The following is a 12871-nucleotide window of genomic DNA, read 5'->3' as shown; positions in this document are numbered from 1 at the left end:
CAGCAGGCTTGCCAGCAGTCTGCCTGTATGCCTTCAGGGATAGTCTCCTGGGAGCAATCCCCGGGTGCCACCTCCTCCGAGAAGTCCTAATTACCCCACAATCAGAGTGATGTCCCCCTCACCTGGCGCCTGGGGATCAACCCACCTGTTACTCTATTGTTCCCTGAATTATAATTCTTTGTTACCAGCCTAACTTTCTCCCTAGGAGGTTCTAGAAGACACCTGCCTTCCCCCACAACAGCCTACCATGGAACTGGAAATGTAGTAGGTACTTAGGAAGTGTTTGGTGAATGGGCGGATGGATGAACAAATGTCCACTGTGAGGGGCTGATACTGATTGCCCCAAATCCCACTCTCCTAGGTTATTTCCAAGATTATCCTTATAGGTTATTTTGATTCACACACTCATATCACTTTGGTGAGTGTAAGGCACATTTGAAAGTAAGGTGTTATCACAATTATTATTTCTTTTCAAATGCATTAACTTTTACTGGTCTGCCACCTTTTCTCCCCTGGCGTTCTTTCTCTAATTTATCTCAATTAGCTCTTATATTCATTCACTGAGAGGCTGTAGAACTTCTACTCCCACCTTATATCTCCTGTGAATGTTTGGTGAGGCTGCTTTTGGCACGAATCCTTATGGATCTCTTTGTTATCTGTCCAACTTGCCCATAGGAGACATGTGTACATTTCCAGACCTGCTGCTTCCTTTGTAAGTCTCTGTTAAGCCCTGTCTGGGAAGGTGTCACATGCCCACGTCAAGGATAGGGTGGTCAGGTAGTGTATCTGAGGGGTCAGCTCTAGGGTGGGGGCAAGGGCAAGGGCCTTCTCCCCAGAGCTCATCTTAATCCTGAATGGGATCCGAGAAGCCAGAGTCCCCAGCAGGAGTGGTAATACTTGCCTCCCACTCACTAGGCACCAAGAATCATTCTAAGCACTTATATAGGTTAACTTCTCTAGTCTGCATAAAACTACCCTATGAGAGAGTTAGTCTTATTATCCCCATTTTACTGATGGAAAAACTGAGGCACAGAGGAGCACAGAAACTTGCTTAAGGTCACACAGCTCCTAAATGGTGGAGCTGGGTTTCAAATGCAGGTAGTCAGATTCCAGCAGCCACACGCTTGACCACTGCTTCTCACCAACCTGGTGTCCGTGGCCAGCAGGCGATCTGTCCAGAGGAGCTCTGAGGCGGGCAGAGCCTCACTTGGAGAACAGACCACAAACAAGATTGATGGATGGATCAGGGCCACATGTGGGGGCCTGGCGTTGCCTGGCAGGATTACAGTATCTTTGATAACCAGTAATGTCAGTCTGGATAGTTGCGCAAAAGGTATTGCCCAAAAGAATACCATAGCTGGCGCAGGCAGCCATCTGTGCCAATAAGGGGGTGGATTACAAAAACAAAAACAAAAACAAAATCCTGTGGTTTGATTATTATCTTTAAATCTTTCTTGTACTAATGAGGCTGATGGAGTAAGAGACCCCCATAGAACCCAGCCTGGAGCCACAGAGCCCAGGGTACGGCTTCCTGCCCCGCTCTGGTCTCGCAGCCTGTTTCAGCTGGCTCCCACCCCACGCTCACTGAGCCTGGTCTACGTTGGCCTGGGCTGCCTGGAGCATGCCCTGCAACTGCCCAGCTTCTCTGTGGGCTGAGCACACCTCTGGCAGGGAGTGGCCCGGCCCGTGGCACCCCCCCCCAGAGGAATCCCTTCTTTGACCTTTGTAATTATTCCTGTTCAATCTTCCTCCGTGTTTTTTTCCTCCCCCTGACCCCCCCTTCTGAGGTGCTCGACTCCTGCACTCTCTCCAGTGTATTAAGGATGTGAGTGAAATTGATGACTGGGATGTCTCAGGTCTTTATGATGATGAATGACTTTCACTGCCAAAGCTTTTATTGTCTGTGATTTGGGAAGAAGGGGGAACTGATATATCAAGGCTGCCTGTCACACCATTTAATACAGTTATAAATCCTGACGTCACTAACTAGTGGTCAGAAGCTGGAGAATTCCACTGGCCGCCGCGTTGCCGAGCCTTTATGGATTTTTCCCCCTCGCCTTTCTTTGCTTGACTGTCACCGTTGTGTTTTGGGAGGGGGATGGGAACAACTGGATGATGACTTTAAATATCCCAGGGGCAATCTGGGCCAGAGTGGAAAGTGGGAGTCCTCCCCACACCTCAAGGAAGGAGGACATGGCCAACGTTTGATTCTAAGGCAAGCAAGCCAATTGTTTGGTGAGCCAAATTCTAAAAGTATGAGAGCCCCTTCCTCCATTACTGGAAAGGGTGATATACCCTTACCAAGTGATCTCACATCTGTTACTCTTTGGATCTTACTCCCATCCCTCAGGAAGGTGGCAAGGAGAGGCTTGATCCCCCATGTGATAGAAGAAGAAACAGAGTCAGTAAGGCCAAGTGGCTCAGCCCAAGTTATGCCACAATAGGCAGATGCAGAAGGCAACTCCCTGGGTGAAGCCAACAGGACATCGCTGTTCAGAACTTTGAGCATAGTGTCATACAGCGCAGGGTTCCAATCCTAGACTCACCCCTGGAGTCCAGCTGCTGGTCTTGGGAAGGTCCCTTCAGTTCTCTGATCCTCAATTTCCTCCCCTGGAAACGGGAATGACACTTTTCTTGTGGGGTTGTTATGAGAATGACATGAGGTAATGCATGTAAGATTCTTAAGAAGTTTCTGTCCCATCCAAAGAGCTCAGCGAGAGTTTTTTTAAAGGTGGAACTTCAAGGAGAGACGGCTATGGTAAGTATCACAGGAGCAAGAGGAGGGCCACTAGGTCTTCCTGAGGTTGTGCATGGAGGTGGTCAAGGAAGGCTTCCTGTAGGAGGTGAAACTTGAGCTGATTGCAATGAGTAGGAATTAACCAGGCTGCGAGGGCAGGAAGGAAAAGCATACCAGGCAGAGGGAACAGGATAAACGCAGAAACGACATAGGAAGTGCCAGCAGCTGGAGGAGTGGGGAGACCCCTGCTGGACATAGGGGAGGGCTCAGACCAGGGAGGCTACCAGTGTGACCTGAGATCTAACCTCCTCAAAGGGCTTTAAGGAGAGAGTAGCATCTTCAAAGATATCTCTCTGGGGTCTTGACAGAAGGTGGATGTAATGAGGACAAGACTCAGCAAGAAAGCCCAACCCATTGACGGTGGTTGCAAAAGTCCAGGAGAGAAAGGATGAGGGCCTGGACCCAGGAGGCAGAGATGAGAATGGAGAAAACATCCTGAGGGGTAGAATTGGCAATAGTCAAATGTGGGGACAACTGGCATGCAGGAGTCAAGGGTGGCTCCCCTAATTGGAGTTTGGGGGACTGGGTGGTCAATGGAGCCACCAGTTGAGACAAAGACAACCAGAAGTGGAGCTGGTTTAGATACTTCGACTTTGTGGTACCTTGAGGACACCCAGGTGGGAATGCCCAGGGGGCAGTGGTGAGGGGGGCCAAGGGCCGGGGATGACAATTTGAAGTCGTGAGCCTGGAGGAGATGAGTCACCCAGTGAAGATGGGGAAAAAGGAGCAGAGACCTAGGAAGAGGCTCTGGGGAAACACTGTTGCCTGGAGAGAGGAAGCCATGGAGAAGGCCGGGGGGGCGGGGGGGCGGGGGTGATTCACGAGGATGAAGCAGGCCACCATTGCCCTGCACCTTGGAGGCTATAGCAGTCAGCCCTTAGTGGAGACCGACAGAATTTTTTCCAGCTGCTCCAGCAGAAAAGGGATTTTCCAACAGATATTAGGATACTCCAGAGGCTTGGAGGCTTCTCAGCCGGGAACCTACCTCAGCACTGATTCTGTGGAGATGCCACCCCTTGGCCCGTGGACACAGAGCGCTCAGCTTACACTGGTGTCACTGGACACTGCATGTCACTGCTAGAACCTGTACCTCAACAGATGGACTGCATGGGTGCCTGCTTCTTTGTGTCACTAGCTTCTGAATTAACAACTCACACCCTGTGTCTACTTGGTAGAGCCAATAAGGTGCCTGCACCCTGGCTATAAGGGAGACTGGGACATCAGGCTGCTGGCCTCTGCCTTAAGGAGACTAATAAACTCTTAAGATACAAAATTCCCAAAAGAGGAGTGTTCAGTGGTATCAGATCTCCAAAAACGTTTGAAGACTTAGGGAGCGAGGAAAGAGATCCAAGATAAGAAGAACTGAGAAGCATCCCTCGGCGGTGGCATAAAGGAGGGCCATGTTCTTTGAGTCATTTAATGACTGTAGTCAACCCCTTCCCACAGGATTTGAGGTATCATTAAGTTCAAACCCGAGGACATCTGCAGATAGGCCAGAAACCACTGAAGGAAAGGGGGGAAACGATTGTGCTGGATGGATGCCAGGAGAGCCCTGGGGAGGAGAGGCAGCTGGATGTGGAGACTCTGGGGTTGGGTTGTTTTTTCTGGATTTGACTTTTGGCAAGTGGCTGGCCTGGGAGGAAGGAGTAGGGCCAGGAGAGAAGCAAGGGCCCTGAGGCCCAGCCCTGAATCGGGTGGCTGGGAGGCATTTCTCTTTGCTGGAACTTGGGTAGCTTCTGTGTTTGGGCTACTGGCCTTGTCTTCAGTGGAGAGGATCAAAAGTATCACTTGTCAGGCTTGAAGAGAAAGCTTCCTGTTCTTGAGAAACAAGGTACAAAATCCCTAGCACCTGATGACATGCTGGGCACATAAGAATGGTTTGGAAAATGTTTTCTGAGCAAATGAATGAATGAATGAATGAATGAATGAACGAACGAACCAATAAGCATTTGTTTGGCCTCAGCTCTATGCCGAGCTTTGTGCCAGCACCGTGGGGAACTGTGAGTAGGACAGGGTCCCTGTCCAGGAAGGGTTTGGTCTAGTGTCATCTGGAGAGCATCAATGAGGGCATGTATAACTTTGGGTGGGCAGGGCAAGGTGGGACATCTGGGAAGCTTTTCTGCAGGAGATGACATCCGTGGAGTTTGCTGGTGCTGCCAGGGTGCGGCAGCAACATTCGCTAAGGCCTGGAGGTGAGATGGGAAAAGAAAAAGCAAGTTGTTTAAGGGCTGGAGTGGAGGTGGGGGCTGGAGGCTACACTGTTTCAGCAGGAATGGGGGTAACAAGGGGTTTGGACTTGATCCAGAGGCGGTGGGGAGGCATTGAGAGTGGGATCCGAGGGTCTGGCGTGTTGGAGGAGGCTGGGGCCAGGCAGGGAGACAGTCATGGAGCAGGTGGCAGTGGGAGTTGGCTGTGGATGCAGAAAGCCTGCGACATGCTGGTGCTCCCCAGTCTCCCCCATGGTTGGGTGTTGGTGGGAGAAGCTGGGCCTTGGGTGCTGTGGGTGCCAGGGTGTCCAGGCTGGGCCTTCTTGCCCAGGGCCACTCCGGAGCCTGCTGGGTGCCCTCATTATGCCTCTCACGGGCGGCGAGAGACGAGAGCAGCAATCGAAACGCCGGCTGCCTCCTGCTGGTGTGCGGAGCGCCGGGCAAACCACATGAGATCCCATCTCGCGCATAATGTGCATCCGAGGACAAAATTAGATTGAGAAGTAAATGGAGCCGAAAATTTCCAAAGCATTTCCCGTCAAGAAGCTGTTTGATTGCGTGTTTTAATTCTCAGAGTCCTCCTGCCCGGTGAGGTTCATTTCGGTGGGGACGGTTGGAGCCTGAGGAGCTTGACCCGGGTCCCGGCACTGAGGTCTGGGGAGAGGCCACAAGTCCTGCCTCCATCTCCTGGGTGACCTGGCCAAGGTGGCGAGCACTGGCCTGTCCAACTTTAAAACTCAAGCTGATGGCACACTGGGTTCCACACGTGCATATTTCCTTTCCCCCTCCTCGCCCAGAAGCTCTGCTTTCCTGCTCTTCCTCATTCCCTCCCTCTCTCCTTCCTCCATGCCAAAGCCCAGGAACCCAGGGAGGCAGGGCAAGGGCTATTACTCCACTTTGCAGATTTGGAAAGTGGGACTCAGCCAGGTGCCATCATTTGTTGGTAGCCCAGAGGGTGAACGTCAGCAGATATCCTGTGGCGTCTGGTTCCTGTGTGGGCTACCCTACCTGTTCCTGACCACGAAGGTCAGTAAGTATAAAGATGTGACAAAATCTCTCTCTCTCTCTCTTTCACACACACACACACACACACACACACACAGTGAGTTCTGAAGCACAGCATACTGGGCGTCTCTGGCAAAGCCTGGCCTGGCCTGTCAGTGCCTGCCCCTCGGTGGCCCTAGTCCGCGCTCTGCACCTGCTCCCCCGGGGAGGGTTCAGCCCCTCCTGGGCTCCCGTGTCCCTGCCGACTCCAGCCTCCTGTGTGGAGCCCGTGAGGATGCTTGCATCTCAGGCATATCCTCAAGGAAAGCATTCTGTTCACTTTATTAGGAACATTTGTGCCCGGACCACTGGAGGAAAAGAATTGAGAATCGGTTTCTTGAGCTTGAGGGGTGTTCTGAGAGAGGTAAGAGGCAAGAAATGAGTAGAGAAAACAAGAAAAGGAATTTTGCATCTGGGACCGTGGTGGTTCTAGGGCCCAGGCCTGGCCGTGCATGGCTCTCTGGGCAAGGCCTGGCCTGGGGGCCTCTTCACTGACCTGAGTGCGGTACAGACAGGCAATCTGTGATTTTCTAACCATTGTTAAATTTTAAATTTTTTTTGTCAAGAAGACTCTTGTTCAGATAAAAACCTTCATGGGAAGCCCTTTATATAAACCAGTTAGAAACAAGGTTCTCTAATTAAGGGAGTGGAAGTCCCAGAGGCCCTGAAGGTCCCCCAAGAGGACCAGTGGCACACAGCTGGAAGCCCCAGCACTGGTCAGCCCTTAGCGTCCTCTGGGCCCTGGTGCTCCCCAGTTCCTGAGTGGTTTAGAGCCAGTGAAAGTCAGCTCACAGAACAAGTGTGCCCTTTGCTCAGTCTGGCTCTCAGTTCCCACCTCTGGGACCCAAGCCATCTCATGTTGCACCCCAGCCACCTGCCCACCTCACCCAGCCTCTCCCAGTGCCTGAGGATGCCCAGACCCAGTCTCAAGCATCTGGCTCCCTGAGGCTCACCCACGGGGGTGAGGGGACCCACTGGTACTGCTTTCCCCACCACCACTCAGCCTGAGCCCCAATCCTGACACCCCTGCTGCAGGAACCCTACATACTGAGGCCCAGTTCCAGCCGCCTTCTCCAGGAAGCCTGCAGTCCAGCTGCCGGAATTGAATCTCAGGTCTGCTCTTTGCCATGCGTGGGATCTTGGGCAGGACTCTAAGCCTCCGTTTCCCCAGCTGTGGGCACCAAGATGGCAAATAACAAGCAAATTGAACCCAAGCCTGACTGACTCATGCACTTGTTCCCAAATAATGCACCCTGCTCTATAGTGTTCCCTCCCCATGTTACATGAGGCACTCTCACTTCTGGGATCCCCTTTGGGACTCTAGCCCATGAAGGCGGCAGAGGCAAGACAGGAATGGTCCCAGAACTCCCAATGGCTGGCAAGCAAGAACTCAAGCTACACTGGGCGTCGCAGAAGCCCTGGCACCTGATTCAGCCTCTCTGGGAGGGGAGGGCCGGGGAGGGAGGGGCCGGCGCCTCTGCAGCCTGCAGCGCCAGCAGTGCAATTTAATGCGTGTTCTCTGCAGCACATTAATTTGCCATGCACCCTGGGAGGTGCCTCTGCGGGAAGTGGTGGCGGGGGGGAGGCTTGGTTCTCCCTGACAAGCAGCACACCTGCCCAGCCTGCATCTAATGTGTGGCCTCGCTGTTTGGTTTGGGGAAACAATTGGAGGGGCAGGAGACTTGTCTGTTTGGGTTTTCTCAGTTCCAGGCCTGGATCCCTGTGACATCCACCGTCCTGTTAGCCTCTGGACCAGAAGTGGACCAGCGGAGACCCTGGTGTAGGATTTGTGACAGGTGTCAGAAGAGATCAGAAGCCTATCTGAGGCCTTTCTGGCTTAGACATTCACCTATTGACTATTTCTTAGAATAAACAGGCCATCAGCCAGATATGAAAGTAGGGCAGAGAACCTGGTAGTATGCATTCCACACACTGTTTGATCCCCCAGGTCGCTGGCCTCGGATTGGGACTCAGGTTCACAGATGAACATGTTCAGAAAGAGGAGAGGAACCGCCTGAAGGCACTGTGAGGAAGTGGAGGGCTTTCTGACCCAGCCCCAGGCTGGCTGTGCCTACCTTCACACCCGACCGTCCAGCCCTGACCTTGCCCTTAGGTTGAAAGGTCCAGTAGGTCCCTCCCACCATGTTTGACTTCATTTCAAACCCATCCTCCATGAGGAACTTCCCCCACCTCTGCCTGGCCCGGTCCCACCCGTGCAAACTTGGGCAAGTTGCTTTACCTCTCTGAGCTTCGGTTGCCTCCTTTGGTTACTGGAGGTGATAATAGGCATGGCTGACATTTGGGAACACTTTCACATCCTGGCTCTTTTAGTCCTTTCAAGCAGTCTCAGGAGGTGATGGTATCATGAGCCCCACTTTATAGTGAGGAAACGGAGGCATATCTTGGTCAAAGTTACAGAACAACCAGTGAAGAGCAAAGCAGGATTTGGATGCAGGCAGCATGCTCCCAGAGCCTGTGCTCTTAATCGCTGCTCTCGGCCTCTCAACACCACCACCACCACCAGTAATGATAATTTCCACTTCATAGGATTGTCTTGATGATTAAATGAGATCATGTGCAGAAAGCACTTGGAAGAGCGTCTGGCAGATAGAGCTCGATTAAGCTGCTTCTGCCGTCTGTCCATTGTGTACATGTTCAGTGATCTGCGGGGGTGCACAGTGATGGGTGGGTGAGTGGTTCTGAGGCTTTCCACCTTCGTGTGAAGTCCTGTTTCCTTCTTGTCTTCTTTCACATTTTGGTCTCAGGTGTTTTACGTGGGTGCAGGAGCACGGTGCAGAGGAAGGTGGCGGCAGGGAGGTGCAGTGTGTGTGTGGCGTAGGGAGTGGGCAGTGGGGGGCTTCGAGGCCAGGAGCTGGGCTCACTGGGAGAGCACAGTCACCCCACTCGAGAGGAGCTGTTGGGGCGCTCTTCCCCCTGCCTTCAGCATGCGGCGAAAGGGAGCCTGGGGCACCTGCGCAAGGTCATGTAGCTGGTAAGAGGCAGAGCCCGGGACCCTGTGCTCCTTGCTGTGTCAGCAGTGGGGAGCCACTGACATTTGGCAGCAGCCTGACGGAGCAGAGCACACTTGCAGAGCTGAGTCGGTTGCACTCTTGGGTGAGCCATGGAACAGTCGTGGCATTACCGAGTGCCCGCTCTGTGCCAGGCCTGTGCTGGGGGCCTAACATATATTTGTTCATTTAATCCACTCAGCAACTCTATGAGGTAGATGTTTGTTGAGAGGTAAGAAAACTGAAACACAGAAAGGCTAAGCAACTCTCCAGATCACACAGCCGGCAACCAGTGGAACCAGGGTCTGGATGGCTCGTGCCAGCCTGTGGGCCTTGTCATTAACCATTCTTCACTGCCGCCCCTTTACAGGGATGGAATGTCCCCTAGTCTGGAAGGTCACCTCAGGGGAACTCAACTCTGTCTGTGTATTTCATTAGTTCATTCCGTTTTCCATTTAGCAATCATCTTAGGTTTTTTGTTTTGTTGTTTTGTTTTGTTTCAGAGAGAGAGAGAATATGTGACTGGGGGTAGGTTGGGGCAGAAGGAGAGGGAGAGAGAAAATTTTAAGTAGGCTCCACTCCCAGTGTGGAGCCCGATGTGGGACTCAGTCTCATGACCCTGAAATCATGACCTGAGCTGAAATTAAGAGTTGGATGCTCAACCGACTGAGCCACCCAGTGCCCTGCAAGCGTCTTAGTTTATGTAGATTCCAACTCTCAGGAAGACAGACTTTCCCAACCATTAGAATTGGGAAATGTGTCCTGCATTAGTAACCTGGTGATGAGATTGCTGTTGGCCCTGAATCGAGAGTGTATGTGGTGAGGGAGGAGTAGGACACCCCAAGTTTTAGTCCAGCCATGGGATTCCGTGATTCTGAGACATTACGAGGCAAGGGTACATTTTCAATATTCTCCAGCAAGTGTGGGTGGGCGCACACCGTAAGCAGGAATGGAGGCGTGGTGGGTGTCCATCAGCAGGCTAACCTCCGGGCGGTCTTTTCTGTTACCCTGCACTGTACAAGGGTTCTCTAGGGACCCATCCTAGACTGAAACGGACAGTTGGGCTTTTCTCCATCTGCTCCATCTGATTATATAGGTCCCAAGCCAACTTTCAAAACACTTGTTTGTCATATCAGTTTCTCGGGTAAGAGATACACATAGTCAGGGTGGAGTGACATAAGCTCCCCCTCCCCCAATGACAGCACCCAGATTCACCTCTGCGGACTGGCACTATCGAATCTCGCCCAGTACAGCGGCAAAGCCCCTGGAGGTCTGTAAGCAGGCAGCCTGCCCTTCTACCGAGCACCCCAGACTGCTGAGGTTTGGACTTTATGTGTGATTATATTGTTTTCCTGTCTCTATCCTTGCTGCTCACCTGTCACCTGTCACTTCTCCTAATGTCAGTTTGCCTGGTTCTAGAAGGCTCTCTCCCCCTTTTTATTTTGCTGTTTTTAGCCTGCTGGGGGCTGGGAACCCAAGCCCCTGAGCTCTTTGGAACTGTGTGCAAATGAGGATTGGACCTGCTAGAGCTGGTGCCCAGCGGGACTCTAGGGACAGGCTTTGTGCCTACCTTTCAGCTACTCACAGCCAGATTGTCAGAGCTGAGATTGTTTAATGGCACATCTCAGCGTGGCAGGACATTGTGGTATTTCCTGTCTATGTAAGGGCTGGATGCTGGTTTGGGGGTGGCCTGGTGGGACTGTGAGCTGTGAATATGTGACTTGGCCAAGGTACTCCTGCCATCATGATGCTTTCCTCAAAAGGAAGAAGTGCCTTCCAAGGTAGCTTTTGCCTGAGACCTGCTGAGGTGGGAGCAGAGAACAGGAAGCAATTGTGCATCTTGGATTCATTATTATCTCTCTGTGGAGACTGTGAGTGGGCCCCTGGGGCGCAGACAGTGTCTGGTTCTTTAAAAAAAGTTAATTTTAAATCAAAAGTTAATTTCAAATAAAAAGTAATACATGCATGTGGTTAAATATTCAAACCATACAGAAAAATATAAAATGAAAATGAAATCTCTTTCCCCCAAATTCAGTCCTCCCATCCATAGCCCCTCACCCCAAGGTTGAGTGTCTTGTGCATATTTTCAGTAACATTTTTATGCATCTATCAGCATATAGCTTTTATTGGCTTTTTGCTAGCACAAGTAGAATTATACTGTATGCTGTGTTCTTCTGTACTTTGTTTTATTCACATAATAATGTATCTTGGAGCTATTTCCTCAATCCACACATTCCCATCTACCTCATCTTTCAGAACTTTGTAATACTCCATCATAGGAAAGCATCATAATTTATTTAACCCAGCCAGTATGGTTGACATTTGTATTGTGTCTCTGCCCTCAACCCCAATCTCCCTTCCATCCACTAAATGTAAATCTTGGTGTACCTTTCCGCATATTTCCATCAGTAAAGTTCTCGAAACAGACTTGCTGGTCAAAGAAGAGGTATGTTTTGTATTCTGTAATTTACCTGTTGAAGGAGAAGAGTGTGGGGAAGTGGGTGGTAAAGGTACAAGACTCTAGCATCAGATGGCCTCAGTTTACAGCCAGCTCCACCTGTTTCTGGCTGGATGAGGTATCTTACCTGCAAATTGGGGATTTTAAAGGTTTATATCTCCCAGGGTGGCTGTGATGCTTAAATGAGATAATACATACAAGGCACTTAGAGTGGTGCCTGGAAACATGATAAGAGCTGAATAAATAGTAACTGTTACTATTGTGGGTATTATTATTATTCCTCTTATTCCTCTTATTTTGCTCTCCGGGGTCCTCTGGAGCATTTAGGAATGTTCTTAGAACTTAGTAGGTATCAGATAATGCCTGGATGAGTGAGTGAACAAATGAGTGAGTGAAGACATGAGCTAGCCTGCAGCTGCCTTCACCATCCTCCTGCTGTAACTATTGGCTTCCGAGTGTCCCCGGAGCAGGGCCTGTCCTGGCAGGGAGGCCGGGAGCCGTGAGCACGGCAGAGCTGTTTGCAGCCTTGCTCATTAGAACTCTGCCTTCGTAGATTTATTACATTGGATCAACAGTTGCTAGTTCACAGCGGATCATGTCATAAATGTACATGGAAATATTGACTGAGCCCCAGTATCTGCTCTAAAATGCCAGGCAGATAAAATTCAAGCACGCTCTCAAAATTGAAACACTCCAACTTCCAATTGGAGACTGGAAGTTCCCAGGGATTCCAGGGAAGTAGATGAGGTTGGTTCAAATGGAGGAATGGCGGTGTTGAGATTGCAAAGTAAGCAGCTTGCTGATTAGTGAATTCTCAGAGTTGTCTTCTCTGCTCTACAACGCCAGATTTGATCTTTAGCCAGGGCAACTAGAGGAAGGCCAGTCAGAATTAGTGCAAAGGGGGGATTAGGTAATTTTGGGAAAAGAAATTTAGGGTTACTACCTGTAAGTAAGTAACACCACCTAAACCAATGGCTAATGAGCCTGTTCTTAGGAGCTGCCCAGGACGGCTCTAATGACTGGATGTGGCTCAACTGCGATTAGCGTGTCCATTGTCTGCAGGCAGGTTGGGCTGTTCCAGCTTGGCCAGCCTTCTCCCTCTAGGTGAAACACTCCGCCTCTGTGCCACCCAGCTCAGCGCACCCTGTACTCGTGGCAGGTCCGAACAAAGGGAGACTTCAGAGCAGCCCTGTTCAAACTGTCACATATTTCAAACGCCAGCTGGAGCAAACGGGCCTGGTGGCGTGCGCATCACATGTACACGTACGCCGGGGTTTGCAAAGCAGGATGAAACCCCTCCCCAGACCCCATGTCCCGGGCGTTGGGCTGATTCTCTCCCCCTCCCCTTAGGTGGCAG

General features: G+C 51.2%; 1 protein-coding gene across 6 annotated transcripts in view; it reads left to right on the top strand.

Annotated features, from left to right (window-relative positions):
• PAX5 (paired box 5) overlaps nt 1–12871 on the top strand; it is a 195319-nt gene that overhangs the window by 122157 nt on the left and 60291 nt on the right. The window contains exons 9-10 of one of the 6 annotated variants that reach the window (XM_077912557.1): nt 6337–6412; nt 7084–7278. The exons of 4 other annotated variants lie outside the window; for them this stretch is intronic. In XM_077912557.1, the coding sequence (XP_077768683.1) occupies nt 6337–6374 (38 nt within the window). In that variant the 3' untranslated portion in view covers nt 6375–6412; nt 7084–7278. Of the gene's footprint in view, nt 1–5578; nt 5913–6336; nt 6413–7083; nt 7279–12871 lie in introns of those variants that run through there. One more of the 6 variants, XM_077912556.1, reaches the window with a different exon arrangement.

This window comes from Canis aureus, chromosome 10 (assembly GCF_053574225.1).
Source record: "Canis aureus isolate CA01 chromosome 10, VMU_Caureus_v.1.0, whole genome shotgun sequence".
NCBI lineage: Eukaryota > Metazoa > Chordata > Mammalia > Carnivora > Canidae > Canis > Canis aureus.
This window is presented reverse-complemented; position numbering and strand designations above follow the sequence as displayed.